At 38.0% G+C, this 11,977-nt stretch overlaps 1 protein-coding gene across 1 annotated transcript in view; it reads left to right on the top strand.

Moving 5' to 3' along the window:
• LOC102310585 (seizure protein 6) overlaps positions 1-11,977 on the top strand; it is a gene marked incomplete at its 3' end in the record, with an annotated part of 106,270 nt that overhangs the window by 86,552 nt on the left and 7,741 nt on the right. Inside the window, 1 exon segment of the mRNA XM_005937158.3 lies at positions 10,961-11,485. Within this exon segment, the coding sequence (XP_005937220.2) occupies positions 10,961-11,485 (525 nt within the window).

The following is an 11,977-nucleotide window of genomic DNA, read 5'->3' as shown; positions in this document are numbered from 1 at the left end:
GAGCCTATACAGCTTGGAGTAAGACAACATGCATGAAGAGGATGATGTGGACAAAATACTCATTTGCCTAATAATTCTGCACTCCCTGTATTAGGATGTTCTACATTTTCCTTAAAAAGCCTTCAGTTAATCCAAAATGCTGCAGCGACAGTACCGACAGGAAAACTAGACAGGGTAACTGGAAATAGAGAGGATATTTCTCCCATATCGGTTTCTCTTCATTGGCTACCTGTCAAGTCTAGAGTCAAATTTAAAATCTGTCTCTACATACAAAGTCTTACATAAAAAGGCCTCATCATATCTTAAAGAATGCATAGTAGCATATTATTTGCATATTATTCCAATAAAGCACTATACTCTCAGACTGAAAACATACTTGTGATTCCTAGGGTATTTAAAAGCCTTCAGCTTTCAGATCCCTCATCTGTGGAATCAGCTCCCAGTTTGGATTTGGGAGACAGACACCCTCTCTCTACTGGGGTTAAAACTTTCCTTTTTGAGAACACTGGGATGAATCAGGTGACCCTGAACCCTCCCTTGCTATGGTCTTAGGCTGCTAGGGCGTTCCCATGATCCACTAAGCATTTCTTTTCCACTCACCTATTTTGTCTCTCCTTGTTGTTATGCGTCACTATTGCTGCTAATTACTAAACTCTGCCTTTGTGCCCCAAAGAATGTATTGTGTTCTCTTTTTTTCCCTTTCCTCAACCAGTCGTGACAGATGGCTTGCCCCTCCCCCCAAACCTGGTTTTGCTCGAGCTTTTGTTCTGTTAAAGAGAATCTTTCCTTCCTACCACTTGCTCGTCTGTGGTCATGTGATTGCTGTGATTTTATTTTGTGTTTGATTATTTTAGTCTAGTCTACAATGTAAAGTGCCTTCAGGTGGCACTTGCTGTGAATTGGTGGTATATACATTAAATAATATGTAGACTTGTTAAACAAACATATGTCAAATCAAATCACATCAAATCACTTTTATTGTCACATCACATGTGCAGGTACATTGGTACAGCACATGTGAGTGAAATTCTTGTGTGCGAGCTTCACAAGCAACAGAGTTGTGCAAAATACAAGAATGGCTACATCTGAAACTAATAAATATATGTACAATATATAATAGTATATGCTTGAACTGAATAGAGTTTCTACAAGCAAATACAGTAAGAAAACAGTTCCTTCTAGCTTATTATCTCTACACATGCAGTGTGGTCACTTCTATTTTACTCAACTATTAACAGCATTCACCTGTGTAGTCACTACAACATCCAGTTATAAATCAGTTTGGAGTCATCAATTCAATCATTTTTACAGCTCTGAATGAATTTCTGCCAGGTCAGACATATCAAGCACTGATAGCACAGCTTTGTTTTGTCTCAGTAAGTACTTTCCCTCTAAATCACAATTCCTGCCAGTGATGAGGTGGACGTCTGCCAAACAATTTCTGCTTGCCATTGTTAGATAGGTGGATCCAGACTTCTCTCTAGGGCTGTTTTTTTTTTTTTGTCGCTTTCTTTTTCTACGATCCATGGGTGGAAAAGTGACAGCCACCAGAACCTGAGCTCACCCTGTATCCTCACTGATTACTGCTACACTTAGAGCAAAAACAGGGTCCCTGTCTCTCAGCATTTTGGCACATACAGCGAGCAAAATCAAATGCAATAAAAGCATGTCTGGATTTGGGCTTGTTAAGCAAGAGAAGAGCCTTTAATTGCTTGAGCTTTGTGCAGCTTCACAAAGAGAATACATCGCTAATCTGTAGCTCAAGGGTGAATGTTTGTGACTAAAAAAGCAAAGATGCAAAGTATGGTGGAGGAAAAAGAAAGGTGTTTGACACACTGTGGCTGCTGGCAGAGTATTTAATTTTATCATCATGACATGTGTCTGCGAGGTTCACTCAAAATATTTCAATTACACTGGTGAGGACTGAGCTTCTTGTGATTTATGGTAAACCACAATGGAAGCTCTTGAAAGGCTTTTAAATTTTGGTTTATGTTACTATTCAGTTATGATAACATTGAATCATTGTCTGACATAAGGAAACATAGTAAACTGCAACAATCACTTCAAAAAAGCCTCACAGGGAAAAACCAGTGAGACTAATTTAACAGAGAAAATGAAAAGGAGCACATTAATACATGCACTGCTGTAATATTTGACTTTCTATATTTTGACAACTATCTGACTTTCTAACATAATTTAGTGCTGAGGGAGTGAGCGTGCTGGAGAAAAATGCAACATTTTCTTTAGCGCCAATTTGTAAAATAGGGTGAATAAAGCATTATCATCACAATTACTTTAAGCTGAAATAGTGATTCAGGTAGAACATATGTTTGAGTGGCTGTAAGAAACGAAAACCCCCAGAAAAACACTACATTTATGTGACGATCAAGGAACGTATATGTAACAAACTGACAAAGAAGGAGGAAAAATATAGGTGCAAATCATGGGAAGCGATCATAGCAAACAATCAGTGAATGAGAGAAGAAGTCAAACTAAACACAAGGCACAAGGAACAATTGACTATCAAAATAAAGCAGGAAATAAAATGTTATAACTACAGCGGAACAAAAGGATGAGAGAACCTAATACAAGGCCAATGACACAAGAGGATGGAACAAAATTTCTTATACAGCCATAATCTGACAACAAAACATAACACAATGCAGAAAATACATGAAAACAATAGGCAAACTAGGCAGGAATAGAGGACTGAGGAGTAACTACACTCAAAGGAAAACATGAAGCAAGTAATCAAACAACGTAAGAATCAACAGTGCATATTTAAATAAATAAAACTAAAAAGTCCATAAACACAGAGACATAGGCTCAATGACCCAGGGCCATGCCATTACACTGCAGCCAATGGTACGTGACTTGTCTATGATTTCACTTCTCTTCTTTTAGGGGCATATCCTCGGGCAGAATACTGAACCCTGAGTTGCAGCCATCAGAGTGCACGTGACATAGGTGTTCAGGTGAAGTCAGTGGGACTTGTAGCAGAAAGTGCTTTGACTGCAAAAGCAATGAAATTGAATAGAATAGGAAAACATGCTCCATAGATTAAAAACATTATTAACCAGCTTGTACTGCACACACTCCTTCTTCACCACTTTAAGTGTCCGAAGCACACGTCTATGCAACTCTTCCAGTGCTTCATGTGCTGCACTCACATTAAGTGGTCACCCAGTCTAACTTCAGAAAGCTTAAATCAAAGAAATCCCATTAAAAGGCACAGGAGGAGTTTGTTTTGGGTCTTTCTTCTTCTTTTATCCCTGTTTTAGTTCATTTGCTGCAAGACATCTGCTTGATGCAGATGCTCCTTTATATTAAAAGAGTGTTCTGTTTCCTTTGTCTTTTAACAGCCAAATAAAGCCAAAATATTCATAAAAGGAGACCATTCAGGCTCACTTATTCTTCTCATGGCATACAGGACCTTTGTCTATAGTAGAAGTGGATGGTTATTTTGTGAAAAATGTGTTTGATATACTGTAGTTCAGATGAATGACTGCTAAAGGGAGATTTAGAATAATCCAAAGATCAGGCTTTGGAAGCACAAAGCAGAGCTTTTCTTCCAGGGTGCGTGTGTCTCCTACTGTAAACTGCTTTGAACTTTAATGTGAGGGATTTGTACTGGAATCATGGTTTATTCAAAGGTGAGCTTAGAATCAGTTGTGGCTCTTTGACAGCTTAGGGGGAAGACATCAAAGATTCCCTGAAGGTGTTTTGCTCATTTTCACAATTGTCCTCTTGCTGTAGCACAAAGAACAGAAACCTGCTGCTGAAGAAAAGAACCAGCCAAAAGAAAGAAAAGAATAGCGCACTGCTTCGTTGTGAAAGAAAATGTGGGGGTTTTTTTTGCTTTTTTTGTTTGCCCCCTTCCTTATTTCCTGGTGTTTTTCATATTTGTCATATACCTACATGTTTGAGATCATCAAACAAATTTTAATATTAGACAAAGATAACCTGAGTAAATACAAAATGGAGTTTTTAATGATGATTTCATTGATTAAGCTATCTGGTCCCGTGTAAGTAATGAAATCATTAATGAACTGTGATTAGCCACATTTTTTGGAAAGCTGAGTTTAGTTTCACTAAACACTTATGCCTGATTACTGCCAGACTTGTTGAATAAAAAAAAAAATCACTTAAATAGAACAAATTGAAGCAGGCTGAAGGATCTGAAAAAGCAACACATCATACCACAATCTAAAGAAACACTTGAGAAACAAAATCACGGACCTCTATCAGTCGGAAAAGTGTAACAAAGCCATTTCTAAGGCTTTGGGACTCCATTTACCCATGGTGAGAGCCATTATCCAGTAATGGTAAGAACATGGAACCGTGGTAAACCTTTCTGGGAGTGACCAGCCTACCAAAATTATTTTCAGAGCATTTGCGCAGAACACATGTTGTAGTGTTGTGTCGGTCGCAAACGAAATGGCTCTTAGAGCCGGCTCCTTATCGCGAGCCATGTTTTTTTCTTTTCTTTCTCTCACCCTCTCTCGCACTTTTTTTCCACTTCACTCAGCATGCGAGCCTTGTGCTTTACGCTGGGAAGAGGGGGGAGGGGCGGTAGTTACACTCAGTAGCACAGGAACAGAGCGGGAGAGAGAGAAAGAGAGCCAGGGACAACAACGTCACATTAGAAAGGTATAGTAATCATCCACAACTATTTTCAGTTGCAGATGATAAAGGATTCAGAAAGTTTATTCATGCAGGCCCATATGACAGAGAATATGCATGTTCTTTTTGTTTTCATATTATAATTTATATTTAATTGTGTTGTGGTTTGCAGTGTTTTGTGTTGTTTCACTTTAAATTTGTAAAAGGAAAAAGCTGAAAATTTAAATAGTTAAAAGTTGAAATGTGAATAGTTGATTTTTGTATTATATGATTTATTTATTACATTTTATGTGGAGTGAATAAATAAAAGTATATTTACGGTGGCCCCTACAGACAAAACATACAAACTCCAAAACACGTAAAAACACAACAGACATAAAAAACTCAGAAGCACATAAAAACTCAAAACACATACAAAAGCACGTTATCTGATATCCTCGTGTTGGTGTTGTTCCCAGATCATCATACTAAATGTTGTTCCAGGATCAACATTGCAAGTGACCAATCAGAATGTTGTGACGTCATACTTTTGCGACTTCGGGAAAAACCGGCGTAAAACAAAAAACTGTACTTAAGCTGCGTGAAACCGCCTCTGTCCGCCGATCAACGGACCCTGACCCTAACCGTAACCCTTTAATAAACAGTAAGCAGAATTGATATTGTCCTTGCAACATTGGAATTTCATAAATGCACGAATGGCTTGGCGCGCAAAAGAATAACGTCACAACAATGTGATTGGTCACTTGCAATGTTGAACCTGGAACAACATTTTCATGATGGTCTGGGAACAACACCAACACGAGGATATCAGATCATCCTACAAAAGATAACAGAAGTGCTCCAGGATGCTAGGGCGCAGTGTTGAGCTTTTGTTACCTAGTGGCTACACAAGCCAGCAAGTACCAACGACCGGATTTGGTGTGTGGTAATAACAGGTAAATGAACTTTTTTTTTTTTAATTATTTGACTATATATGAGTGCATTGTGTATAAATACACAAACAATACACATATGCTTTCATGCTTTCAATTGTGTAATTTAAGTGATCTAGGTAGCTCTGTTTTGGAAGTTCAGTTCATGCTAGAAATGTGTTTTAGGAGTTTGTATGTGCTTTTTGGAGTTTGTACGTGTTTTGTCTCTAGGGGCCACCGCATATATTTATATATAAAAATAAAACCACTTTTTTTTTTACATTAGTAATTCCTTTTGTGCATAATTTTATATTATTGTTAATAATAAATTAATTAAAGCAACAAAACAACCTGAAGAGCCGGTTCGGAGCCAAAGAGCCGGCTCTTTTTAGTGAGCCGAACCGAAAGAGCCGTTCTCTAAAAAGCGGAAATCCTATGCAGATGCCCCACCCCTCCCTGAGCCTGGTTCTGCCGGAGGTTTCTTCCTGTTAAAAGGGAGTTTTTCCTTCCCACTGTCGCCAAAGTGCTTGCTCATAGGGGATCATATGATTGATGGGTTTTTCTCTGTATCTATGAAGCGCCTTGAGGCGACTTTTGTTGTGATTTGGCGCTATATAAATAGAATTGAATTGAATTGAACTGTAAAAGACTGATTGCCAGTCATTGCTAAAGCTTGATTTCAGCTGTTGCTGCTAAGGGTGACCCAACCAGTTATTAGGTTTAGGGGGCAATCATTTTCACACAGGACCATGTAGTTTGTTTTCTTTCCCCTTATTAATAATAAACACTTTAGAAACTGCATTTTGTGTTAACTTTTGTTATGCTTGTGTAATATTTTAATTTCTTTGATAATCTGAAACATTTAAGTGAGACAAACATATTAAAAAGACTTTTTCACCCCATAAGGAAAATAAAAAGACTTTTTACAATTCTAAGATTCTAAGATTAGATTGTTTGCCACGGTTTGGTATTACTTTTATTCTTCAACAAGACTAAAATCTCTGAGAAAAGCTTCTTCTCATTTCTTTAAGCAGTTTTCATTAATAGTCCTCTGGGTTTCTTGAATGACATACCCAAGGTCTTCTTTGGATGTTGGCTGCCTTTTGTTCTACTCTCCGACAAGATGATTCAACAATGCTTCAATACTGTTGTGGTGCGGCCTCTGAGGTCTTTTTTTTTCCTGTTTCATTTCTTTAAGAATTGCTTCTTGACAATCAGCCTTCCACTGAGACCATTTCTGATGAAGCTTTCTTATGGACATGACTTTCAGATACTGTTCACTTGGCCTCCACTTGTCCAGCTCCCTTAATTTTCTAAGCACACACTACACAGCATATTTATATAAACCAAATCTTCAGCTAATAGAACTTTGGAATAATTTTATTGGTGCAAAAATATTGTTTTATGTGTGTCAAATGGTATTATCCTGGATACTGTGGCTTCACTGAAAGAAAAAACCTCCCAGAACTTCAATAATTACCTCCTCCTAACTATTAATGTATCCAGTAGATCCAATTTCTACAAGACTGCTCAGAGAAGTCCTACCATTAATTAATGCTTCGATCTTAATTGTGATCAGTGTATCTCTAATTAACCCTCTGGGGTCCAGGGTATAATTGGCCATTTTTGACTACTTTTGATTTTACCTCTATATTTCACCTTTAAAAACTGTTTATCTTGCCTTGTTTGGTATCATTATTTTCAGCACAACCTCAAATATCTGTAAGTGGCATTATTTTTTCATTTTGGCATACTATATTAGCACAATTGATCTAAATTCAGGCAAAAATTTTTTTAAATCAGAGTAGAAAATATATTATATTTTTTTACTGTAAAAACCACAAACATGTTTAACGAATCATTTTCATAACTTGAAATGCAAATAGAAATTGTACCTTTCTAAAAAAAAAATCAAAAATCAGAGAAAAATCAGAGTTTTAGAAATAACGGGACACTCGGAAGAGCCATTATATTCTATTCTTTACAAGTGTATGTAAACTTTTGACCACAACTGTATTTATATGTTTCAGAGTTTCAGTCAGGTTTCAGAACTCATCACAGTACAGTTATTGATTCTAGGCTGGACTACTGTAATTCATTATTATTGAGATGGCAGAAACAAGAATGTAATAATTAAGTTATTATCACTCAAGTCCCTGTGGTAGTTTCTGTGTAATAAGGAAGAAACAGAGCTGATAAAATGTAAAACTATATAGTGTATAAATAAAAAGGAATTAAATTGAATTGGATGACCATTAAAATGCAGGATTGGGCAAATCTGTTCTCAATACTACTACTACTAAAAATAATAATAATAATAGTAAGAAGAGAGAAGAATTAATCTATTGATCTGAAATTACACCTTAATTAATCATCAGTATTATCAATATTGATTATAGTTTGGCATATACCCTTCAGTATACTTGTGTATTTTTTATAGATTTCAAATCCTTCTGTATCTGCAATATTCTAACACACAACTGAATTATTTTGACCCAAATAAAACACAAGCATATCCATTACATTATAGACTTTGTAGCAGAAAGCTGCAGATGTTCAGTCAATTGACTTAAGATTCTTTATTTTCCTTTATTTTCCTTGTTACTTGCAAATCTACTCAATTGTGTGGAAAGAGCTGTGCACATGTTTGACAAGGGAGTTGCTGGGAGGAAAGTGGCACAGCTACAATAAAGCCTGATTGTTTGAAGCAGATAGCTATTAGCTGGAAGAGAGTGGGAGTTATTATGGTGGAAATGAAGCATTGTTAAGGAAACATAAGACTTCCCTCAGTGGATGATAGCCTCCTGAAGTGGTCTCAGATTAGATCTCACAGGTGCACTTGGGAGGGCAGCACTAATCATTACATTGGGAGAATTATAGCGGCTCATCAAATCTCCTCAGGAACGAACATTAAGGCTTATTACGAGGATGATAGCGAGGGTAGAATCCACTAATGTGAATAATTTATGAGAACTCTTTGGGTTGTACTGTTGGGCTTTTTAAAAGAACTTTCCCATTTGCCAATTGACTCCCTACACTAATGCACTGCTCCACATAAATAAGTGTTGAGAGCAAGTCTGACTTAATAGCTTTAAAAAAAAATGGTATGAATTTGCAGTGATATATGAGTAAATGTTATTGTCTCCATCCAAAAGCATGTGACGGGCCCTCGCTGCCTGGATGTCAGGATGCACCGCTTTGGACAGAGTAAAGATATAAAGAGGGGGACTGCATGTCAGTTTAATTCTGCGATATGAAGTTAAGCTATCAAAATCACTGCAGCTTTGTGATATTAAAACATGTTTCAATTACACAGCATTTTGAAATTGTTTTACAAAACATTTGAGCCATGAATAGTCTTTTTGTCTTTTTCTGACTGTAGAGATCATACAAATGTAATAATTTGTATCGTTTAATCATTTAATCATTGTGCTTACACACCCATGGCCAAGAAATCTAGTGCAGGGAATTTCCAGAATTTAATCTCCATTTGTTATTCTCCTAATGTTTTTTAATTCAGCACTAAATTAATAAAAATGATTAGTTCTGTACAATGCAGCATGACTTATTTCACCACCATAAAAGTGTGACAGTTTTGTTCAATGCTGTACAGTGAGTTGTTTCATTCATTACATTTCATGAAATCTTCTCTAGTTGATGGAGATTCATCCCGGTCATGGTAGTCTAAGGCAGTCCGTGAGTTGTTTGGTACCGGGCTGCAAGAGTTGAGGCTTGAGTGTGAAATTTACGATTTTCAGGGTTTTTATCATTATTTAGTTATCGTTTTATCGTTAACTCTGTTTCCCTGGGTCGTTTCCTGTGTTATGAATAAATCTTCTTTTTTTCTGTGCCAGTACTGGTTTTATTTTCTTGTATTTATCCGTGACACCTTAAAGGCCAGTCCGTGAAAATATTGTTGGACATAAACCGGTCCATGGCGGTTGGGGAACCGCTGGTCTAAGGAGCTTTGAAAGAAAGCAACTGGACTTCTTTGAGTTTCTTGAAGACATTTCACCTCCCATAGGAGAAGCTTCTTCAGTTCTTCTCTACATCACACATGTTGACCAAGTTGGCGAGCAAGAGGAAAGCTTAATCTTTGAAGCTTGTTTGCTTGCTAATAGTAGCTGTGTTTCCATACAAAGCACAGCTGGCAACTGATCTCAGAGCAGTGAAAGCTAAACCAATGACAGCTTGCCTAGCACACTTGTCTCACATGAATTTACTATGAAAGACCAGAGGTTTATTCACAATGTGCACGCAGAATATCTCTTTGACATTTCCAGAGAGAGATTGCCAGGGAGATTCCTCTACCACGTCAACTACTAATTTGACCCCCATCTGCTCCAGTCTGCATGCCAAATATCCTTGGGCAGGAACTCCAATTTGCTCTCTGATGCTTCGATGGTAAATGGCCTGTATTTGTATAGCGCGTTTCTAGTCCCTAAGGACCCCAAAGCGCTTTACATATCCAGTCATCCACCCATTCACACACACATTCACACACTGGTGATGGCAAGCTACATTGTAGCCACAGCCACCCTGGGGCGCACTGACAAAGGCGAGGCTGGCGCCACCGGGCCCTCTGACCACCACTAGTAGGCAACGGGTGAAGCGTCTTGCCCAAGGACACGACGACCAAGACTCTCCAAGCGGGCTCGAACCGGCAACCTTCCGATTACAAGGCGAACTCCCAACTCTTGAGATCGCCCCGATCAGAGTATGGATGTGTGTGAATACCGTAGAAAAAAGTACTTGTGTGAATGGGTGAGTGAGGCAAGTTGTGTAAAGCACTCTGAGTGCTCAGGTAGAGCAGAAAACCATTATGTATAAGAACAAGTCCATTTAGCATTTAGTTCGATCATGCTACTCACTTGTGTCAGCAGAATATTCCTTTTACAACATAACAAAAAATTGAAGTTCACACTATGAACGTAAACTAAGTAAAATAAAATAAAAAAATTGTACAAAACAGTCAACACATAATAAGAAATGAAAACATGCGAATCACAAACTGAATATTCTACATTTTAAACCACCTTCTCCAAAGTAAAATATTTACAACAGAACCATACTGCAAAGTAGCACAAAACCTTTTTCCATCTTTGAAGGGAATTAATAAAAGTTCCTATAAATGCATCATGTCTTTATAATGTTAGTCTTGATTTTAACCCCCTGAGACTCATTTTTTCCATTTCTTCTACATATTGATTTGGACCTTGCAATTATAAAAACTATGCACTATCATTGTTGTTTTGTTTTTTAAAAGTTGATCTGCTAGAAGTGTGATAATGGCTGTGGATGGAGAGGTTCAGAACTAGAGCAACAAGCAGGAAAGTAAAGCGTGGAATTCCTGCACTTGGCCAGGTGATGATTAAGTCTGTGATATGAACCACCATCCCTCTATGATTTTCTTTCATTCTCTGCAGCCTTTGCCTCTGAGGATAGTCTCTCCATCACTCCTGGGGGCATTTCCAACCTTTACCCTACCACCCAGGACACAGACAGGAGGCTCCCTGTGGTCACCACTGCACCGCCAATCAACATCCTGAATCATCACCCACTCTACCGGAATCCGCCCCAACACCAGGCCCACCCAGGCCCTCGTGGTCAGGCAAAGTACCTTGAAGACAGTGGAGGATCAAGCTCTCAGCTTTCCACATCACCATCCAGGAGAACACTGGATAACAGTGATGAAAGGATTTCAGATGAGACTCCTGAAAGCTCCAACATGCAAGCAACCCTTTCCATACATGCATTAGCAACCACTTCTCTCTCCAGTGCACTTCTTCCAGTTACCGGCAGGGTTTTGAAAGGCCCCAAACATTCTACCATTATCACCTCCAGTGATACTGCTGCAAGGGAAAAGGTTGCAGGGGCAGGCAGTGATGAAGAGGAGACAACTACCACCACTATCACAACCACCACCATCATCACCACCATGCAGAGTCCAGGTAAGAATAGGTCTTTAAATACACCTCATTGCATAAAAATAATAGTTTTTATTATAAAGTACCAATTAATTATAGGGAAGGGAATGTATGTGTGTGTGTGTGTGTGTGTGTGTGTGGGGGGGTGTGTGTGTGTGGGTTACGAGTGGAGACATTTGTGAAGTGTTGTGTCAGTTAAACTATCATCAAGTCAGCAAGAAAACAGGAAAGACTTTAAGTTTCTGTGTGAGCGATTTAATTGACCATGAAAAACGTTTTGATTAGCTGGTTCATAATAGTTTATAAATGTAGGAATATGAAAGCATTAACAAAGGGCCTCTAAACAACAATGTTATACTTTTAATAAACAAATGCTAATTTATATCTAAAGAAATATAGTTCTGTATAGTGGTAACATTCATATAGCACTTTAAATTACAAACCACATTTAAACGTCTTTATTCTATAAACTTTAGGCTCTTCGTCTACCTCATTTCCATGGCTAGTTTAGAGACC

This window comes from Haplochromis burtoni, unplaced genomic scaffold (genome assembly GCF_018398535.1).
Source record: "Haplochromis burtoni strain Fernald_Lab_line unplaced genomic scaffold, NCSU_Asbu1 Contig_227, whole genome shotgun sequence".
Classification (NCBI taxonomy): Eukaryota; Metazoa; Chordata; class Actinopteri; order Cichliformes; family Cichlidae; genus Haplochromis; species Haplochromis burtoni.
Note: the sequence above shows the minus strand (reverse complement) of the source record. Positions and strands in the feature narration are given on the sequence as shown.